Source organism: Gossypium raimondii, chromosome 11, assembly GCF_025698545.1.
Source record: "Gossypium raimondii isolate GPD5lz chromosome 11, ASM2569854v1, whole genome shotgun sequence".
NCBI classification, from domain to species: Eukaryota; Viridiplantae; Streptophyta; class Magnoliopsida; order Malvales; family Malvaceae; genus Gossypium; species Gossypium raimondii.
Window position 1 is genome coordinate 2,817,253 of NC_068575.1, and position 22,000 is coordinate 2,839,252.

General features: G+C 31.6%; 3 protein-coding genes and 1 long non-coding RNA gene across 5 annotated transcripts; 2 read left to right on the forward strand and 2 right to left on the reverse strand.

Annotated features, from left to right (window-relative positions):
- Positions 1–1,318: 1,318 nt before the first annotated feature.
- On the forward strand, positions 1,319–10,104 carry LOC105761551 (probable E3 ubiquitin-protein ligase ARI8). Of its 2 annotated transcripts, XR_008190971.1 has the most exons (17): positions 1,319–1,505; positions 1,609–1,824; positions 3,076–3,200; positions 3,414–3,519; positions 3,652–3,742; positions 4,238–4,410; positions 4,921–5,025; positions 5,166–5,254; positions 5,945–6,052; positions 6,345–6,435; positions 6,552–6,641; positions 7,767–7,814; positions 8,365–8,436; positions 8,509–8,608; positions 8,725–8,822; positions 9,111–9,237; positions 9,420–9,442. XR_008190971.1 is itself a non-coding variant. In XM_012579393.2 (16 exons), exons 2-16 carry the CDS (start codon positions 1,633–1,635, stop codon positions 9,691–9,693), a joined length of 1,791 nt encoding a protein of 596 aa, XP_012434847.1. In that variant the 5' UTR covers positions 1,327–1,505; positions 1,609–1,632; the 3' UTR covers positions 9,694–10,104. The 2 variants fall into 2 exon arrangements, 1 of the variants encoding a protein (XP_012434847.1); XM_012579393.2 differs by lacking the exon at positions 8,725–8,822 and having other exon boundaries at positions 1,327–1,505; positions 9,420–10,104.
- A 1,334-nt stretch (positions 10,105–11,438) lies between these two features.
- On the reverse strand, positions 11,439–12,273 carry LOC105761553 (hypothetical protein). Its single transcript, XM_012579396.2, has one exon. It carries the CDS (start codon positions 12,256–12,258, stop codon positions 11,611–11,613), a length of 648 nt encoding a protein of 215 aa, XP_012434850.1. The 5' UTR covers positions 12,259–12,273; the 3' UTR covers positions 11,439–11,610.
- A 2,686-nt stretch (positions 12,274–14,959) lies between these two features.
- LOC105761554 (uncharacterized) lies at positions 14,960–21,873 on the forward strand. The gene is made up of 2 exons (XR_001123736.2): positions 14,960–15,168; positions 20,874–21,873. It is a non-coding gene; the product is annotated as an uncharacterized LOC105761554 (long non-coding RNA).
- On the reverse strand, positions 20,446–21,706 carry LOC105761552 (transcription repressor MYB5). The gene is made up of 2 exons (XM_012579394.2): positions 21,411–21,706; positions 20,446–21,112 (listed from the first exon to the last, which is right to left on the reverse strand). Exons 1-2 carry the CDS (start codon positions 21,704–21,706, stop codon positions 20,662–20,664), a joined length of 747 nt encoding a protein of 248 aa, XP_012434848.1. The 3' UTR covers positions 20,446–20,661.
- Positions 21,874–22,000: the final 127 nt, after the last annotated feature.

Below are 22,000 nucleotides of genomic sequence, written 5' to 3' on the forward strand. Positions count from 1 at the left end.
TCATCCCTAGAAACCCGATAAGAACATGTGAGTCAAGTTGCTTGGAAAATGACTCTAGCCATTATGCTAAAATAGGTTTCGCTAGGCTCTTATGTTCAATATGTTTACTCAATTTCAAGCCCTTTTTCGTATTTTCCCTCATGGTAAATGTTTTTTTTACTTTAACATGCTTTATTTCATTTAAAACCTCTTAACGTACTGCTTGATTATCATCTCAAGAGAATTTATTATCATCTTGCTTCTCGAGTATAACAAATTTATGGTGAAGGCCGTTTAGAGTAGTTTCTCTCTCGATATTTGTTTTTGTTGATACGATTTACCAACAAGGAGGTCATGATGGCAGAAGGAGTATCAGTTCACCTATGTAAGGTGGAGAGCCAACAGTAGGAGGATGAGAGAAGAGAACGTTCTCTTGAGGAGAAGGAAAAGGAAGGAAGGAGGAGAAGAAGGTGTTAGTGATGATGGAGGGAGGAGAATCCATGTTCCTTAGTGTACTTAAACTTATATAATGGTTGGCCCTCGTCTCTTAGTGTTGCGTGGTGGTCTGTACAATGTCCTGCATAGTTGTGTGGGCTAATTGGATGTTAGTATAGTTTCATGTTGGTTATTTCCATGGTACATATTGTGTGATCCCACCTGTGTTGTGACTTGTCTTGTTCTGATACTTTTGTTCTTGAGACTATACAAAACGATTAAGCTCAGGTGGCCTTAACGATGAGTGAATTGTGAACCACCTGCAGGCTAGTTCTTTGAGCGGCCCGTGAAGAGTCACCTTCGTACCATTAGATAGCCTACCATGTGTCCCACTCTATTAAGGTTTAACATTTTTTTCAAACAACGAACACTACTTAAGCCACTAGAATCGCCATTCCTAACACTCTCTGTCATTAATAAATTTGGCTATTCACAAATAACAAAATCCAAATAAATTTCTTATCTGGACCTCACTATAAATGGTAAAATCCAATTAAAAATTTTGTCAACAAAATGACCTAACTACCCATGAAACGATAACCATTACACAAAGTCACCTTCTGTTAAAACCTAAAGTAAAAAAAAAAAATCCAATCAAGTGAGTAATTTAGATAATACTTAAAAGAGTGAAGTCAGAAAACTTATATTAGAAAAATTAATATAAAATTACACTTTTTTTCTGGTTAAATTATTAAATACATTATTTATTAAAAAAAAGAAAAGAAATTTCACCATGTAGGTGAACAATTGTAGTTTATTAGCAGTGTTACAGCACAGTACAAACACCTTCCTCTTAAAATCTAAAACTATTCAGTCAATAAATACACTTTCTTTTTCATATTTGCTCCATCAAAAATGCTAAATTGAATGAATTAACCATATTCACTTATTTAGACTTTTTATTTATCTCTGTCTCTTTCTTTTTCTCTCACCTTCTCTCTCTTTTTCTTTAGCTGCGCCGCAATCCATTTCTGCTCTCTTCACTTCATCATCGGCCATTGATTTCTCACCGTCTGATTCTTCTCTCTAGGGTTTGTATTTTTTTCTATTTTTTTTAAAATTTCTGAATTTTTTAATATTTAATTTACTGATTAATTTTGTTATTGCTTTTTATATATGTATTGATAATTTTAGGAAAAAGGAAAACGCAGGTGAAGAATGGAATCGGAGGATGACTTCGATATGCACGACGCTAACAACGAATCTGGAGAAGATGATTTCTATAGTGGCGGTGAAGATGATGCCGGAGCTATGGCTGTTTATGATGATTCAGATGCCGATGTTGCTGATTATGAGTTCATCGATAATGATTCTGATGATTCCGATGATCTTATCTCTCATCGACACCAGGTAATTTGTTCGGTTTTGCTTTATTTTTTGCTTTGATATTTCATTTAGAAAAAAAAGAAATTAGAGCTATTTTTTACCGTGATTTTATTAGTGTTATTTTTGAGTATTATGTTGTTATTTGATGATGTCGGTTGGTTTTTGTTAGGATGTTTGTCAAATCTATTAGTTTGGTATGACGAGGTAAATGACCAACTGAAATGGTGAATGTGGAAGTGCAAAACAACGAATAAAATCATCAGTTAAAAAAATATTATATGTTTTTACTTTTTATGTAATTTTTTTTATAAAAGCCTTATTTCTAAAAATAGTTGCTTATTTTTTGTGCTTAAGTAAATTGTCTATTATTATCCATGTAACTTATTATCCTCAAAAAAGAATAAAAAGTAAATTGTCCACTCTTTTTAACAAATTTATCACTTATTTAAAAAAATGCCATCATGTTTCAAAATACTAAATATATATGTAAAATCTATTTTTCTTCACATACAAGGTGAGAATGGCAAATTCTAGCATATAATTATTTCGTGCTAATTTGAACTTTCCTAAGTGTAATAATTTTTTTGGGTGTACGTATGATTTTGTGAATTGCCCTTGAATGCAAGAATAAGGTTTGCATAGATAGCATCTTTTTAAACAAAATGTAGTATTTTGATGAGATAGTGCTTTCAAAGCTTTGGCTATCAACAGCATGCTTGATTTTGGTTTTGTCTTGTTTTTCTAAATTTGACAAGATACGCAAGGATTTTGAAACTTTTTGGTTCATTGGTGGATTTGGTTTAAATCAAGTAGTGTCATTGCACCCTGAAAACTAGAAAGGAGGCTTCAGCTGTGAAAGGAATTCAACTATTCTTTGCTTTTGCAATCAAAGCTTTTACTTGATATGGAACCATTGGACCATGTGCAGCACTAAGCTTGCTTAAGTTAAGAGTCCATGGTGAATGTTAGAAAAACTACCCTTTTTCTAATGCTGCAATGTTGCTACTTACAGCCCTATTTAATGTCTGAAATTGAAACACCTTCACTTGGTCAATTTTACAATTATGTCCTACAAAGGCTATAGTTTCTGCTTTGAACTTGCATGGCATGCATTCAGTTCCTTTGTTATAACACTGTTGTCCACCTTACAAGCTCACAACTTTTCTCATCCTTGTGCACATAAATTTTGTGGTTTTTGAGCCCTTGATTTGTTAATTATTTATTTATTTTCTTCTCAAACCAGCTTGTCCTAAACCGATGTCTCTTTTGTCTTAGCAAAATTATACCATTTTAAGTGAAGTAGATATTCGTCAGCATCAAGAGGATGATATCATGAGGATATCCACCGTGCTTTCCATCTCAAAGGTTGAAGCAAGCATCCTGTTACGGTACTATAGTTGGTGAGTGGTCTCGATTGGTTTAAATTCCGTTATCTAAAATCTCTTTACTTTTGTTCCTTTTCAAATTTCCTAGAGTTTTTTAATACTTTTTTACAATTTATTTTTAATGGACTTTAACTGCTTTGGTCAATATGAATCTATTTTGCACTCTCTTGGCAATGCTGTATTTGTATGCCGTGATCTAAATTATTTATTTTTATTTTGGATTTACAGGAGCGTTAGTAAAGTACATGATGAATGGTTTGCAGATGAGGAAAAGGTTCGCAGGTCTGTTGGCTTATTGGAGAAGCCTGTAGTTCCATTTCCTGATGGTAGAGAAGTGAGTGGCGGAACACTCAACTGAGAATTTTCACATTTTTATTTTTGAGTGACAATTTCCTGTGCTTGTTTGCTCTTGTGCTCTTTGACAGCTTATACCTTTTATTTTTCTTCATATTTCGTCTTCTGGCAGATGACTTGTGGGATATGTTTCGAAAACCATTCTTATGATAGGCTGCACGCTGCTGCATGTGGTCATCCTTTTTGTAAATCTTGCTGGGCAGGTCTGTTTTGATCCAGGCACTCCTTATGTTTTTTAGTTTCAGAGTTGTTTCAAGAGTTCTGGGTCAGATTTGGGAAAAAAAAAAATTTTGGTCAAAGCAATGGTTGCACACGTTAAGCTGGCTTTGCAGTGGTAAAGGGCTAATGGTCTGAGAATAATTCTTTATTTGTACTATTTATCCTAATAATGATGAATAATCCATATTTTGGAACAATCAAAGCAGCTAAACATTGCCCTTGTACATGTAAAAGTTATTTTTTACATGATTATTCACATTGTACTTTAGTTGTATGTTTTTAAGCTCAATTGCCAACCTAGCTGTACTTGAGATCTTTCAGCTGTATCTTGTTAACTTGTCAATGGAAGTGATCTTCATCTTAATGATTTTTCTGTCTGAGAGTCTACATGTAACTATTTGGTGTTTTGAGTGTTTACCAACCGTTTTGTATTTTCTTGTGAAAATTTCTTATACATACTCTTATGTTTTCTTGCTTAGGTTATATTAGTACAGCCATCAATGATGGTCCTGGATGTTTGATGTTGCGGTGTCCTGATCCATCCTGTGCTGCTGTTGTTGGTCAAGATATGGTAAATGCATTGGCTTCTGTAGAAGACAGACAGAAGTACTTCCGTTATTTCATTAGATCTTATGTTGAAGACAATAGAAAGGTAATAATACTTAAGACAGCTTGACTAATTGGTCAATTGTACATGCGCAACATTTAACGTATGCATTTATTTTTGCTCCACTTGTTAAATTTACATGAGATTTTAAAAGTTATATCCTTTTATATTTTTGTAATATTTTTATTTTGGGTTGAAGGATGGGGGTGCCACTGCAATGGTATTGGAGTTGTAAGGTTGTGGATTATGTTTTATGGTTAGTATTTACTTGGGGATGATTTGAAAATCTTTTCTACTCTTTGACAGTTTTGCTTAAAAAGATAGTAACCACTTTCATATCATATAGTATGTGCTTTGGCTTATTTACCTTGAGAAGTATGTGTTCTGGCTTGTTGGATTTAAAGTTCTTTTTCCCAATGGTTTTTGACGTTTGCTATAAATGTTTGGAATAAAAAATGAATTGTATAATAACTAGTTATATTCCTTTTCATCATTTCATTTTCACCTCTTTGGTATTGTAAACCATTTTCTATTTTTTCTTGTGTTATTTTGTAGACCAAATGGTGTCCTGCACCAGGGTGTGATTATGCTGTGGAATTTATTTTGGGCAGTGGAAGTTATGATGTTACTTGTCACTGCTCATATAGCTTTTGTTGGAAAGTAAGATTCTTTCGCGGCCTTTCTGGTTATACTTTATTGTACTTCCAATAATTCATGCATATGGGTTTTGGCTTAATTCTATTTCACTTTCAAAATTGCTAAAATGAATTGTGACCCATAATGTATATTTGACCTTGCAGTGTGCTGAGGAAGCTCATCGTCCTGTTGATTGTGGCACTGTCGCCAAGTGGATACTGAAAAATAGTGCAGAGTCTGAAAATATGAATTGGTAGGGATGAAGTAATTAGATTTATTCCAATACAGTGAGGTTGTTTAATTCATTCTGACGAGAGAGGTTAAATTGGTGCTGTATTGGTACAAGTAAAAGGAGAAATTTGGTATGTGCTAAGTGAGCCAGGAGTTCTGCATCTAGAAAAACTAGCAGTATGCATGTAGGATGCTTCATTATCTGAAGATCACTTATTCTAGATACTCACTGGGGCTATGGGGAAAGCTTGTCTAGATTCAGTCCTTCCAACCATAAATCATGATTTTGAACCTTAGAAATAGAGGAAGGGATTGAGGCTGTGTTGGATTTCAAAGGGGGGGGGGTCATATGATACGTTAGAGGGCTGTGGAAATGGTAATGATGGGTCTAGGTTTCTCATTTATGCTCTATGAACTAATTTTGCTACTACATGGAGTAGTGAAATAAGTGTTCCCTTGTACATCTACACTAATGTCAATTTTATATTTTAAATCATTTACCATTTATCTTTCTTTGGAATATGTTAATGTTTGAAGTGAACAAAATGAATGTTGTTTCATTTTTTTTTTCCCCTTCTACCAATGGACCTGAAGGTGAATATATATACAGAACCTGATGGTGAATAATAAAATTCTGCAATATCATATCATGCTATGCTATTTTGTCTTAATGGTCTGTTTCTCAATCACTATGCCTATCTTAATCTTTCAGGATATTGGCTAATTCTAAGCCTTGTCCAAAATGCAAGCGCCCAATTGAGAAGAACCAGGGGTGTATGCATATTACATGCACACCACCTTGTAAATTTGAATTTTGCTGGTGAGCTTGCTTCTGCTTACATATGCATTGTTTGTATTTTGGTGAAACTCTTACACCTCTACTGTGTATGTTTTTTTATTATTGAAAAACAAAATAAATAATTCTCCTATTCATTTGTCTTAATCCTAGTTTTCCTATTGTTTGTTTAGCTTTATGGAGTGTTTTTGGTAAATGAGGGCTGGACTGAAGATTTTGTCTCAAAAACAAATTGATCTCTTCTTTTTGTATGCGTAGTGTGTTGTTTCTCTTTTTTCTGTAAGAATTGCTGTCAGTTGACCATAGATATATGCAGGCTTTGCCTTGGTTCATGGTCTGAGCATGGTGAGAGAACTGGTGGTTTTTATGCTTGCAACCGTTATGAGACAGCAAAGCAAGATGGTGTGGTATGGAACTAATGCTTTCCTTTGGCAGTCCACATTTCCGGGGGCTTATCATTAGTCATTTTGTGTAATTATTTAACTGTCCAGTTGTGTTTCTGATTCATGGTATTTATTTACAGTATGATGAGGCGGAGAAACGAAGAGAGATGGCTAAAAATTCTCTAGAGAGATATACACACTATTATGAACGATGGGCAACCAACCAATCGGTATGTATTACTTGTGAGGTTTATAGTGAAAGATGTCATGATGCTGGTCACAGTTATTGAATTTGAATAACCAGTTGGCATAACAAAGATTCTTCTGGCTTATAGTCCATAAAGTTCATGTTACTAAATTCTATCGTGAATTAAGCAGTACAAACCTCCTCCCCCCCCCCCCCAGGTGGGTCCATTGTGAAGTCTGATTGTCTTTTGGGCCTTTAAAAGGGCTGAGATGCAAGTTTGACCAGTGAGCTGAACCAAAGATTATTTTTGTATTTTTCCATTTTAATTTTATAATGGGCTAGATATGTTGAATCACATAAATTATGCTGTTAATACTGTTAATTATGCGTGTAAAAATGTGTCGTATACATGTGAAGCAGGTCAACCTGCATAAGACATGGATGTTTTTGTGTCAAATGGATTGACATGATTATACAAATGCTAAGCTCGCTAGTCTGGTGTTTAACTGCTAGGAATATCCCATTCTAAAACCTCACTAAAGCTCTATTGTACCTGTTAAATATTTTTTGGCTATACTATTCTAAAAAGGACGGTAGGATGAACTGGGCTGAGATGAACTTGTTCTCAAGGGGGGTTCTTTGGGTTGAGAGGCATGTTGATAAAAATAGAATTAGTGTGGAGAAATTTTAGTAGTTTTGAGGTCATTGAATTGGGGACAGTTATTGGAAGGAATTTAGATGGTATTCTTTTTGATAGAAATAGTTATTAAAAAGATAAAGACTGGTAGGTTGAAGAAAATCTTACAATCAGCTTGAAGGTGATAATTTTCTCAGTTATGTATGACTTCTTGAAGTCATGTCGTGTACTTTTTGGAGATTTTTCAGTTTAGCGCAAACAAATGGCTTGAGAAAACATGCGCATCATTGTGCATGTGCAGTTATCTTTGCTTTGTTTGTGCTCATTTGTTTTGGTGAGAATTACTTGATTAATTAGCTCTTGGCACAACCAACCATATATGAGCTTGAATGCACGTAATGCATTATTGACTTCTTTCTTTTGACTGCTTAAGTCCACTGGGAACACTTCCTGGATTTATAGCCACCATATACTTAAACGAAGAAACACTTGTTGGTACGTACTTCTAAAACTCTTTTTTACTTGATGCAGTCTAGGCAAAAGGCACTGGCAGATCTACAGCAAATGCAGTCTGTACATGTAAGCTAAACCATATAAATTTTTACTTCCTATTAGTGATGCTGGTTAAGACAACTATCTTAGTACCATTTATCATGGATGTCAGGGAGATGGTTCTTGAAGGCTATCAGAAACATTGGATAACTATAATTAATTATTGCTGGTTCATGACATTTACAGATTCTTTTTCTTTATTAATTTGATTCTTCCAAATTTTTCTCATGACTTTTACATATTCTTTTCATCCATTAATTTTGTTGGATCTCCAAGTTGTGGCAATAGCACTCATCAAATACCAAATTCTAAAGACCACTGTACCTGATGGGAAATTTATTGGGATAATCTTTCTGTTAATGTTGAAGCATTTCATGGGTTAAAGTGAAAATTTCCTGAAAACCACAAACATACCAAGTAATAATAGTAATAATAAAATGAAGATATTTAAGAAAAGAAGAGGGTTGATGAGAGAAAGATTAATAGTTCTGTTCCCTCCCAACTTGATAGTGCTTTATCTGTCTTGCTTCAAACTTCATTTGTTTTTTAGTTTACGGGGAATATGTATCAATTGCAGCTTGAGAAGCTGAGTGACATACAGTGCCAACCTGAGTCACAGTTGAAATTCATCACTGAGGCATGGCTACAGGTAATTTCTGTAATTCACTTGGCTCTTAGCTCCTTGCTACTTGAGCTCATTACTGCTACTTTAATTGTGCAGATAGTAGAATGTAGGAGAGTTCTCAAATGGACATATGCCTATGGATATTATTTGCCGGAACATGAACATGCTAAAAGACAGTTCTTTGAATACTTGCAAGGTAACAACTCTCCATTTATAATCTATAGCTTTATATTTCTGTTCTATTTGCTACTTGCAATTTGCACCAGTGTTGTCAAGGTGTGTGCCTTTGCATTGTGCCTTGAACAAAAGCAGTTCAGACCTTTTCAAACAAGGCATATTTGACCAGGCGCTTGCTGTGGCGCACTTTTTTGTATGGCAGTGCAAAAAAGCACACTTTTTCTTTTTAACTAGTAAGTAAGTCTCTACTTCTCAGTATGAGTTCTTGACAATAGACATAGAAACATAAGGAAATCAAACCTATGGACAACAAAAAGGGGGAAAAAATTGCATGTTATGATTATATATCTTTAAGCGTATATTATTTATATGTGTGGATACACAAAAAATCCACAAATATTGCATGTTGGTGCCTTTTAGTGCCTTTCGCCTTGGGCAATGTAAGAGTTATAGCACCAAAACTGCGCTTTGTGCCTTCCATCATTGGTTTTGCATTACTCATGCTTGTTATTGTCTTGCAGGTGAGGCTGAGTCTGGGTTAGAACGACTTCATCAATGTGCAGAGAAGGAGCTGCAGGTTTATCTCAATGCAGATGGCCCATCAAAAGACTTTAACGAGTTTCGGACAAAACTTGCTGGATTGACAAGGTAATTTTTGTTTAAAATATATATTAACCAATGTAGATTCCTTATGAAACTCAGTATGAAGTAGAATGTCATCATCTTATCATGAAAATATACTGGAGAAAGAGATGTTTATCTTTCAATTAAATCTTTTTAGAGAATTGGCTTGCTTTCTAAATTAGTTACTTGTATGAACTTCGTGACAGTGTGACCCGGAACTACTTTGAGAACTTAGTTCGAGCTTTAGAAAATGGTTTATCGGATGTGGACTCCCGTGGAGCCTGCAGCAGGATGGGGAATTCAAAGGGCTTAGGAGGCGGTAGCAGTAGGGGAAGAAGCGGAAAGGGCAAAGGTTCAACCTCTAGACCCAGCAGCTCTAGCAGAAACATTGACGACTCCGGCCATTGGTCCTGCGAATATTGCACCTTTGCAAACGTCAAGTCAGCCACCACTTGCCTAATGTGCCAGCAGCGTCGATAATTCCATCGACCACACACCCAGCCCAACCTGCCTAGATGGACAATTCATCTGATACCCATGGCATAGAGCTTTAGAGGATTGCCAAAAGATATCCCACTTCTCTTTTCCATCTAAAAGTAGCTGTGATACATCGCAGACAGCCGTGCTGTGATAATGGAGAAGATGGGGGGTATGTTTTTATGTTATGTGAATTGTATATAGTTTATACTTGTGTAGGTCCAAAAACCCTTGAACTTGCTTGTATTCATATTATGTTATTTCTAGGGTTGTAGCAAAGAACAAAAACAAAAACAAACAAACAATGGGTTTGGAGAAAAAGCTTTAAGGGTTTAAAGTGGGAACTAGCAAATGAAATGGGGGAAGGATAGGCTGCATTGTGACCATTCTGCAATGATAAATAATTTGTTGTAACCCTTTTTTTCTTTTAATTACATGGGGGGCACTGAATTTCTTATGTGCTTTTGCATTGTTGTATGTATAATTTGGTCATATTGTCCTCTTGAAATCGGGGACTTCTTTTTGTTATTACTTGTAGATTTATGTGCTTTTTTCCTATGGTTAACATTGTAGATAGGTTGTCTTGTATCATTTGCATGGGTCATCGATGGAGTAGAAAAACATCACATTTTGAGTAAAATTTTTTTTTTGGTTATTATCTGGGTTGTTTCAATCCAATGCTGAAATGAAAAAAAAAAACCTTTATTATCATTTCATTTGTGGTTTTCATATATTTTCGATAGTTAGGTCTTTCTAGCTTGAGGTTTTTATTTTTAGTAAAACCAAAATCTGTTGCATTTTAAAAGCACGGCTAAGGGTGGGTTTGGATGGGCGATTGGGTGTGGTGCAGTGCGTTTAGTTTATTTTTTGTTTCGCGCTACAGTATCTAATTTTACAATCACTGCTGTTTTTACATTAACTGTAAGTAAACGCACCGCCCATCCAAACTCACCTTAAGTGTTGGGTGATGGGTTTAGCGGTAAGTCAAATTTTAGAAGTAATATTGCATGCAAGTTTTTAAAGTAATGTTGGGGAACTAGTCGAGAGAGAATCAATTAAAATTTAAAATTTAGAAATAATACCGTTTGGGGAATAATTATTAACTTTGAACAGAACATCGTAAAACAAATTTAAAAAGATATATACTTTAAAAAGAAGGGAGTAGTACCTTTGAAATTAGGTTTTGTTTGTTATTTGGGAAATGGTGAAATATATATATATTGGTCTTTTTTATGTTCAGGATTTGTGACTATCTCTATCAATAATGTTGTTCTTAAATTCAAGCTTAAGTAATCTCTTTCAAGTAAAATGCATTTTATCATTGCACTCAATACTTATCGATGAATATCAAAATATTTAAATTGTAAGCTTGGTCAACTTTACTTGATACCTTGAATGCAAGTGAAATATTCTTTCATTATTTAAAAAATATTAAATCTTTTAAATATATTTGCATTATAGTATTATTTATTACTATAAATTTCATTTTTATGTGTTAGAAATATTTCATATATAAAGAATAATATAGTACAAAATTTGAAAACGGAAAAGGTCAAGCTTCGACTTTAAATGCTTGAATCCTAGCTCAAATCATATTTTAAATGAAATTTTTTTTCGAATCTCAATTTTTAATCTTAATATTCTTGTTAAAATATTTCAAGTTTCGAGCGAACTTTTGAGCCGTAATCACATAAAAACTAAATAAAAAATAATTAGCATCTCAAATCTCAGCTAGGAATCCCAAGAAAGAAAACAAAGTGAAACAATTAAATAATAATTGAATTTAAAAAATAACACAAGTTTGAGCTTCCATGGCCACAAACCCAAAACCCTCATCATCTCCCTCAAATCCCAACCCATATCTATATATAAGCCATATAGAGATATACATACACACATTTGTTCTATTATACATAAATTTTAAACTTGAAAAGGCCATGGCCAATCCTTCAGATCCTCATCTTGATACACTTTAGCACTACTCTTCATACAAACCCCATTCTCATCACCACCTTCCACATAATCATAATACTTCAAGAAAAAAGCCAATGTCATCACCACCCATTCAAGCACAAAAATCACCGCACACAACCCACCAGCCAGTTTCAATATCACCTCACCATCTTCTTCCCTTACGTAAGATCTCAAATACCCCATAAAATCACTTGTCTTAGTGAATATCAGCACTGAAACTGACCCTTGAAATATGGCCGTCAGCACCGTTGCCACCATGTGTGTGGCGTACCATCCGTTTGTACCCGAAGAAGCAGCTGCGCAACCGGAGATTGCTCCGGCGATGGTTATGACGTGGAGGAGGATTAAGAAGAGGCCGGAGAGGGAAGGACAGAGGCGGAGGGCGAGGGTTAGGAAGATGCAGCTGGAAGCGGCGGAAAGGAGGATGTAATTGCAAAAGAGGAAGATTTTGTGGGTGTGGTAATGGGATTTTGTGATTGTGGATTGCGGGATTGTGTTCAAGTGAATACCCATTGTTGTGATCTGATTGAATTTTGATGATTTTGAATGATGGGTCGGATTTGGATGATGAAGATTATATAAGGAAGCAGCCATGGCGGAATAACGGATAATTTTTGTAACATTAAAATTGTGTATTAAGTGACCGTTTGTGATGGCCTACTTTGTTTATTTGTGATGGCCTACTTTGTTTATACACTTGCTTAACGGCTATTTTTTCTTTGGATACTTTATTAAAAGCTTTGATTAAAAATGGATTGGATTACGGAAAAAAAATCGATTTAGTAATTATTAAGCTACAGCAGCTCGAGCTATTCATTAACTCGAATTCAAGTTTAGTAATATTTATTTCGAACAGTTTGTGAGTTTTATCAAATTTTTATTTTATCATATATTTTAAATATTTTTGTATTAATATTTAATTATCGAGTTGAATTTAAGTTTGAGCTTGAATACATGCAAGCTTAGTCGAGCTTGAGTAGAAAAATTGATAAACACTTTTTTTTTTCATTTACTTCCTTTCATATGAGTGTAACATCACGATTCTTAATTTTTATTTTTTAATACAATGCCTAGAACTATCTATAGCCCCTCCCCAACCCTTAAATCTTCCTGCACTGGCGACAACACCGATACCAGCTGAGCTAAGACTCAATTAGCAATTGATAAACAAATTTAATTGAGCTTGAGTAGTTCAATTGTATCTCGAGCTAAGTTTAGACTTAATAATAGATGTTCAATTAAGTTTAAGTTGAATATCAAGTTTTGAATTTCGAGTTGAGCTCTAACTTGAACTTGGCAATATTCGAGTTCTGCTCAACTCAATTACACCCCTAGATTGGATTTGATGAAGGATGATAATGCATAGTTAGAAAAAAATTGCATTATTGGATTCAATTCGATTTTTTTTTTGTTATTTTAAATATCATAGATTTAAATATTTTTATTTTAGTTAATAAATTTAGGAATTTATATTTGATTCATTAAAAGTACACAATTAAGTGAATTTTATGACGTCACCTAGATCCATAAAATTTGATCTAAACTCGAAAGTTAAACCCAATTAACTCGGACTTGACCCAACTAAATTTGTAAAATTTATCTAATTCAAACTTACAATTATCCGAACTCAAATATCTTAACTCAAAAAATTCAAACGATTTGAACTTAAAATGATCCTAAACCAAAAACACTTAAACTCGAAATAATCTAAATGTGATTAAAATCCAAAATGATCGCAACCAAATAATCTAGAAAAGGTTAAAACACAAATTAACTCAATTTAAAATCAAATTGATCTTGAATTTATTAATTCCATAATATAATTTTATCTGTTATAAAAAATACTATATTTATATTTAAGAATTTTAAACTTGTTTGATAGTTTATCAATCATGTGCCATAATATCATTTACAAAATATAATTCGATTATGCATAATTCTCCTTTCTAGAATAATAATAAAAATATATTTTATATTTTGGCATCATTTGTTGTCGAGATCTTATTGCATAAATCATGTTTTTCTGATTTAACTTTTATTATCAAGGTTTCTGAAATCAGGTTGTTAGTTGAACCGATTAGATCAATAATTTTCGATTTAATTGATTTGTCCAATTCAATTGAATAAATTATTAAAAAATCATAAAATAAAATAAAAACTGATTCAACAAATTCTTTTAGCCCAATTTAATCGGTTCAATCGTCGGTTCATAACAATTTCGGACTACTATCTCGATCGATTCCCGATGTAACGGATGAATCCTACTTTTTTTCAAAAGCGGTAACTATAAACTAGAAAAAATAAAATGATAGAACGGAACTTGAAAATCTTAACAAATTTTCAACATGAATCAAAACGACAGCGTGCAGATCTAACTCCAACGAACTATCAGCCCCGTGAAAGGAAAAGTGGATATTTCTCCAAATGGTAGATTTGTTATGCGTCTAAAAGGGTTAATACTTAATAGCACTAAAGATCCTTAAATTATGGCTAAATTTTTAAATTGATCCTTAAACTTTTAAAACAAATAACTGAATCATCAAACTAAATTATCATTTCAATTAGGTCATTTCATCAATCAAACTATCAAATTTAATGTTAAATATCAGTTCGGATCCGCGGTGGTTCCTTCTATTTTAAACACATATAATTCAGTAATTCTTTTAAACAAGTAAAATAAAAGCTAACATTTAGCTAATGTTTTAAAAATCGAGTCAAAGGTTGAATCGGTTAGATCATTTGTTCCTGGTCCAACAATAATTAAACAAACAATTAAAAATTGTTAAAGATTTATAAAACGGTTCAATCGTCAATTTTTTGTCTTGAGTTCTATTTTTTATCGGTTCGCTCTAGGCCTATTTATCCCTTTATCTGAACTAGTATATTGGTCGGTTCTTGATCCGGTTCCAATAGCACTGCATTTAGCACCAAATTTGACGGCTAGACTGACCAAAAAAGCCTGATTGGAACGATATTTTAGTTTTAAGATTCAATCAGAACATTTCAAGATTCAAGAACCAATTCAAATCTCAACTCATACTTTAGGGACTTATAGTGAAATTAACCCAAAGCCAAACTAACTTAGAAAAGTTGGTCAGTCCGATATTTTTCTGACTCTTCATTTCACCAGTTAGAATGTTTGGTTAGTCCAAATCATTGACTGCACCTTATAACCTGCTATAGCCGGTAACAATCTCAAAATCTACCATTCAATCCCCCCATTTTATTCTCCCATTAGCCTATAAAAATACTTCCATCATCCAACATATAACCTACACGTGTCCTTAAGTTGCAGGTTATTGCACCCTTAAAACCCTTTCTATTATCATCATTACTATTATTTTGCTGATACATTAAACACTCCCCAAAAAGTTCTTCTTCCTTTCTTATGTACTCTCTTTTTTTCTTTATATTTTTAAGTTTATAATATTTTATATTTTTCAAAAATACATGTCAATGCATTCAGAGCCGGATCAAACCGCTAAACAAGGTTTTTTTTTCCAGGTTAGTCTTGTTCTTTATTTTTTTTTTCCATTTATATATATATTTGGTCGTTCATAATATTGTGCTTGATGATTTTGTTGAAAAATGGTGAATTTTGACTTTGTTTTTCTTGGCACAAATAAATGTAAAAGAACTTCAAAATGTTGGAAAAAGATCAAAATAATTATAAAAAACATTAATTTGAGATATTAATTAAAAGTAATTATTATTGTTACACTAATTTCGATTTTCTTCGTGGGAGATTTATTATATATATTTTACATTATATAATGAGATTAAAAGTATGAAATTGATGATTATTTACTCATTATATAGTAGAAATTAATTTGTAATATTGTAATTTATAAACATTTTATGAAATTGTGTATGTTTTAATTTATACTTTCACGTATAGTTTTTATTGTTAGTGTTAAAATTATTTGAATTCGAATTTATTAAATTATTTTAATCATAGTGAATGTCATTTTAAATATAATTTCGGAAAATAATTTTACTCCCGTGACTTAGAGGTGTTTATGGTCGAGCCGAATCGAATTTGGACTAGACCTATGTATGACATTAAAACATTTTATACTTGTTCAAGTTCGTCCATGCTTGTGTTATTTTTAATTTTTTTTATAAGCTTGTATTAAAAATTTAAACATATAGATAACAATTTTTTTTTAATGTTTGGGTAGTGTTAGATACATTATATTACATAAGTAAAATAGATCGAAATAGGTTAAGCTTAGGCCTTGAATGTTGGAATCTGGGCTCGACTCATACTTTAAACATTTAATTTTTGTTCAAGTCTATTTTTTTAGGCTTAATATTTTTGTCCAAACATTTTCAAATATCAGAACTTTTGTAGATAGCTTGACCCGTTTAAAATGAAAATTTTCCTTTTTATAATTTATAAAATTTTAAATTAGTAATGATAAAATTGCACTTTGACCCCTAAAATGATAAAAAGTTAATTTAATCTTTTAAAAATTATAAAGATATAGGCTATTAAAATAATAAAAATATATTTTTACTATAATAAAAATATACAACTTAATTCCGTTCCCACAAAAATATTCTAATTTCGGCCCTAGTTATGTAAATACTTTTTTGCGTGTGTTGACCAACCCTCTCATAGCGTGGAAAGTTTCCCATGTGTAATATAAATACCAAGTACAATATTTTAATTGAAATAAATTAATAATTTAAATTTAAACAATATTATGTGTTTGATATGAGAAAATAAAAATATTTTTCAAAATAAAATTAACATACAAATATGTAAAAAAATTAAAAAATTCTTCATTATATTCATCAATGTTTTGGAAAATTGAAAAATTCATAAGTTAAAGTGCAAAGAAAATAGTTTTTAAATAATCTTTAAATATTAAATTTTTTATTTTATTAATAAAAGAACCCTTCTGACAATAAAATTGTTTTATATTATATTCTTTATTAAAAATAAATTTTATTTATTTTTATTCTATGAAGATTGAAGAATTTAAAATCTCTATCTCATAATGAAAATATTGAATAGTCAACCTAAAATTGCCTCCTAACTCAATTCCTATAATAGTAAATAGACAAAACTAGTTTGGATTTTATTAGCTTATCTTAAATAAATAAAACGAATAAGATTTTGAGGCTCATTTATTAAACGAATAATAAGTTTATTTATATCTTATTATTCATGAATATTGTTTGTGAATATGCTTAGTTATATGTTCAAGAACCTGTTTGTTTAATATTTAGGAATAGGCTCATTTAACTTAAACGAATCAATATAAACACACAAAAGTTTAAATAAACGAATGCAAATATTATTTTAAATTTTTACTATAAATTTATTTAAGTCAGTTCATTTATGGTCCTAATTAACATTAAAATAATACATTAAAAATGTACTATAATCATGATTTCATAAGGTTAAAAGGTATATATACCTATCCTATCAACAAATTAATTCATCAAATTTATTATGTTGTTTATGAACAATTACCTATAATACCTATTTCAACAACTTAGCTTGTATTTGGCTTTAAAATATGGTACATTCACAAGTATACTATAAGTATAAATATTTATACGAACAATTATAACATAGAATCAAACAAGTATAAAACACAATAGATGAAGAAAATCGAGAAAAAAAACCCATGCGTGACAGCTTGAGATCCACTCAGCGGTGAATTTAAGGGAGCCCCAAATGAAAAATTGCTTGTTTAGTCACCTTTAAAATAATAAAACTATAAATTAATATATGATTTCGACTTCTAAAAAGTTTGTAATTAAATTTTGGTCCCTCTTCTTGAATCCACACATTACAATTATGCATAATAAAACTCGAATTTAAGTGTTTAAAGACTCGGTATCTCTGCCCTTAACCAACAATATGCCATTACCTATTAACATAAGTAACATTATTATTTACCTAAAAATTCTACTCTAATTTAATTACTAATAATATATTTCTAAAATAGAAAAACTTTATTTTACGTAGATAAAACGGTTGACCGTTAGGCAGTTTAGAAAATTGTGTTTTGCATGGAAGAACAGGTGGTACGTAGAAACTACAAAAAATTTAGGTAAGCACAAGATGAAGCCAGCTACCAATTGGAAAGACTGGTAGTTTAATTTTGAGCCTAAAGTAGACCTAAAATTAAGATTTTCATTTTTATTTTTCAAGTAATTAAAAAATATTTACCTTTATTTAAATTAGTGGCGGATTCAAAATACGACTTAAGGGGCATGTGTAAAGTCAAAAAAAAAAAATTTTGGGGCGAAATTAAATTATATATTTTTTATGATAGTAAAAATATAATTTTGTTATTTTAATATTTTAATAGCCTATATCTTTATCATTTTTGAGGGGGCAAAGTACAATTTTACCATTCCTATTTAAAATTTTATAAATTACAAAAGGCTTAAATGAAAAATTTTCCATTTTAAAGTAATTATGTAATTTGCAAGGTTTTTAGAATTAGAAGAAGTCGAACTGATCAGACAACTGGTTCGCAGGTCTAACCTATTCGATCGGTCCATTTAGGTTAGAATTTAAGGTTTATCTTAATGTAGATAAACTATAGGATAATAATTTAATTTTTTTTAACCTTTTTAAAGACTCAACTTTACTAAACCGAATCATAAATTTTAACATAAAAATGGAAAAAGAACAATAATTCTCCTCTTTATACTTTTATGAATTATTGACGGAAAGTTAAAATATATATTACAAAACAAAATTTCATTAAACATGCTTATTATATTACTTTCATTTGGTTGGGGTGTTCATTGCCGCAGGTATGGTATGGATTTGAGTCGTGCTAGTCGCGTTGTTGTTAGAGTTTTACTTCCCTCTTATCATTCACCAAAAAAAAATGATATAGTGTTAAAAGTGGCTTACTTTTAATACTTGAAAAACTCTTCATAAACTAAGCAAAACAACCATTAATCCCCAAAAATCCATTGCCTTCACATGTTCTTCAAATGTATATATAATTACTAGTTAACAAAATGCCTAAATATATGTATTAGCTAAGATTAACAAATGAAAGGGTTTCGATCAATTAACTCATGTTGTATTTGGGAACATGAATTTGAAATTCTAGATTTAGATTTCATTTATAAATAAATTGTAAGAATAAAATGCAGACATTATGAATAATTATATATTTAAAAAGGATAAATTTGTCGAATTTATAAACTCCTTCGTGAATTTCATATCCATAATTTTGAGAAATAATCATTAATGCATGAAAATACATCCGACACAATTATATATATATACTAGAAATTGTTGAGAAAATATATATATACATTAGAAATTTTATCACATGCGTATGTCTATGAATGAAACTTATGTACTTAGAACGCAATTGTTAGTTTAAAAATATCATAAAATAAATAATGAAACTTACGGTTTGAAACTAATTAATAATAACATGTGAAATAAAAAAAAAACTAAATTGTGAGTAAAATAAAATTTCCCTAACCGAGTTGGTGCCCAATTGATTTGTTACGAAACTATTATTAATCTAAAATATTACACTTTAATTTTTTTGAACAATATGATCATATCAGCTCTTTTTGGCGCAATGGTTAGAACTATCTATAGCCCCATCCAACCCATAAATAGAAAGTAAATACGATTCAGCGCACTCAAACCTACATTCTCTTGCATTACCAATAATGCCCATGCCAGTCAAGTTAAGACTCAATCGATAAATTATACTTTAATTTAATTACTAGTTATTATTTCTAAAAAAAAACTTTATTTTACGTAGATATAGGGTTGACCGTTAGGCGATTTTAAAAACCTATTTTTGCATGGAAGAACGGGTACGTAGAAGCTATGAAAAATTAGGTAGCACAAAATGAACCAGCTACCAATTAAAAGGACTGGTAGTTTAATTTTGAGAGTAAAGTAGACCTACAATTAGGGTTTATTTTTTGAAGTAATTTACTCATATTTACCTTTGTTTATCAACCCTTTTGCTTTGCTTGCTGTTTTAATTTAGTCCTTTGCTTGCTGTCTTTGTTTTCATTGTTACTCAACAATGTGTTAGAAAATTTGGATTTGGATTGATTGTTGTAAAAGAGAAACTATATGATAATAATTTAATTATTTTAAAAATTAAGGTTTAGGGTTTCAATTATGGAAGGAAAGTTAAAATATATATTAAAAGATCAACTCTCACTATATATATAAATTTAGTCCAAAGAATACATATTTAATGTATAAATTTTACACTGTCAATAAATTATGTGATGTCATTTTAATAAATTTAATTAATTGTTAAAATACTTAATTATTTCAAATATTTGAGTGTAAAATGGCTCCTTTTTTAATTCTAATACTTGAAAAGCTCTTCATAATCCAAGTAAAACACCCATTAATCCCTAAAATCTAAATAACAAAATGTCTAAAAATATGTATTAGAGTTAAGGTTAGCAAATGAAAGGGATTTGATCAAATTAGCATTTGGGTGAAATTCATATATTATGAATAACTATATATTTAAAAATTATAAAATAAAAATAAAAATTTCGCAAGTTCATGAATTCCTCCTTGAATTTCAAATCCATTACTAAATAAGTATGTAATGGTTTTTAAAAGTTTATACTTCAATGTGTTAATAGTGTATTTTTATACGATTAGATGATAGACAGTTTTTCAAAAAAATTTAAAAGAAAATTCAATCGACTTCATTTTCAATGGCATTATCATTATTTGATATTTAATTGAATTATACACTATCAGTACATTAAATATAAACTCAAATTTGATTAAGAAAATGCATCCAAACACAAGTTTATATATCAAAGTAGTGTTCCACAAATATATCTGTCTTTGATTAAAACAAGACATTCATATGTTTCTTTCAAACACAACATAAAAAAAACCATTAGGTTTGATGAATTAAGTTTGGCAACAACATGATTAAAACATACAATCAACACACTTTGAAAAAAACTATATAAATAACATTCATCGTCAAACCCTCTATTGGGTCATTTTGGTTGATCGAAGGGAGTAGATTCCCATCCTTGTGAGAGTCCCAAATTCGAAACCAATGCATCATCATCTTCATTTATCAATGAATTCAGAAAAGAAGAGAACACATCATCCTCATGATCTTGTTGTTGCTGATAATGGTCATTGTTCATGATCATCCCTTGATGATCTTCATTGCTCCCATCATAATAATCATTTTGCTTGTTAGCGTTGACGACATGAACAGGAAGAGGGGAAGGAGGATTGTTTGGTTTCGCCATGGATGATGATGAAGAAGGTGAAGGTTTGAGTGTTGGTGGTGATGGTGAGAGTTGTTGAGGGTTTAAAGGCTTGTGCGTTCGAGGATCAATCCCTTGACTAATCAATTTCTTACTCAGGTGAGTGTTCCAGTAGTTCTTTATTTCGTTATCTGTACGCCCTGGTATTCTTCCAGCTATTAGTGACCACCTACATAAAAAAAACCCAGCAAATTCATTCATTCATGTTGCATACACACACACACACACACATGTATATATATATAGAAACCGTATGCAAAAAATGATTACAAAATGAATCCATTAAGAACCCTAAAACACTGAAACCCTAGACCTACAACTTTTTTGTACAAGATTCGAGGTTTCTGCATTGAATCTAACTAAATTCGAAGTCGAATTAAGTTAGACAGTTTATCTTGAGATATCCAGAAATCTAATCCAAAACCCTAAAATGAAATTCATTGAAAAAAAAGAGAGGAAAAAGTTACCGATTGCCTAAAAGGCGGTGAAGGCGGAGGATGAGATCTTCTTCATCGGGAGCAATCTGGCCACGTTTAACAGAAGGTCGGAGATAATTCATCCATCTTAGACGACAACTTTTTCCGCATCGGAGAAGACCAGCCCGTTTAGGTAAAGTCCGCCACCGTCCTTCTCCTTCTTTGTTGATGTAATTAGATAGTAACTCGTCTTCTTCCGGCGTCCATGGCCCTCTTTTCAACCCTACTTTGCTGCAACACGGCGTCGTCTTGGTTCCAACGTTGTCTTTCTTCGTAGGGTTTCTCATGTTTTTTTTTTTAGCTTAGAGAGATAACTAATTTGATGATCGGCGATTTGATGTTAGCAATAGCTACTGTTTCTTTTTTTGTCATTTAATTTTTCTTACAATATTTTGGAAGTACTGTTGTGACTGTATGGATTTTGAATCTTCACTTGCTTACCATTTATTGTGAAGACACGCGCGGATCCCACTAGATTTATGAAGGCTATGCTGAAATAGGGATAAACTAACATTTACTCCTTCAACTTAGAAACTTATTTCACCTAGATTTCTGAACATTTTTCGTGCATATTAGTCTTG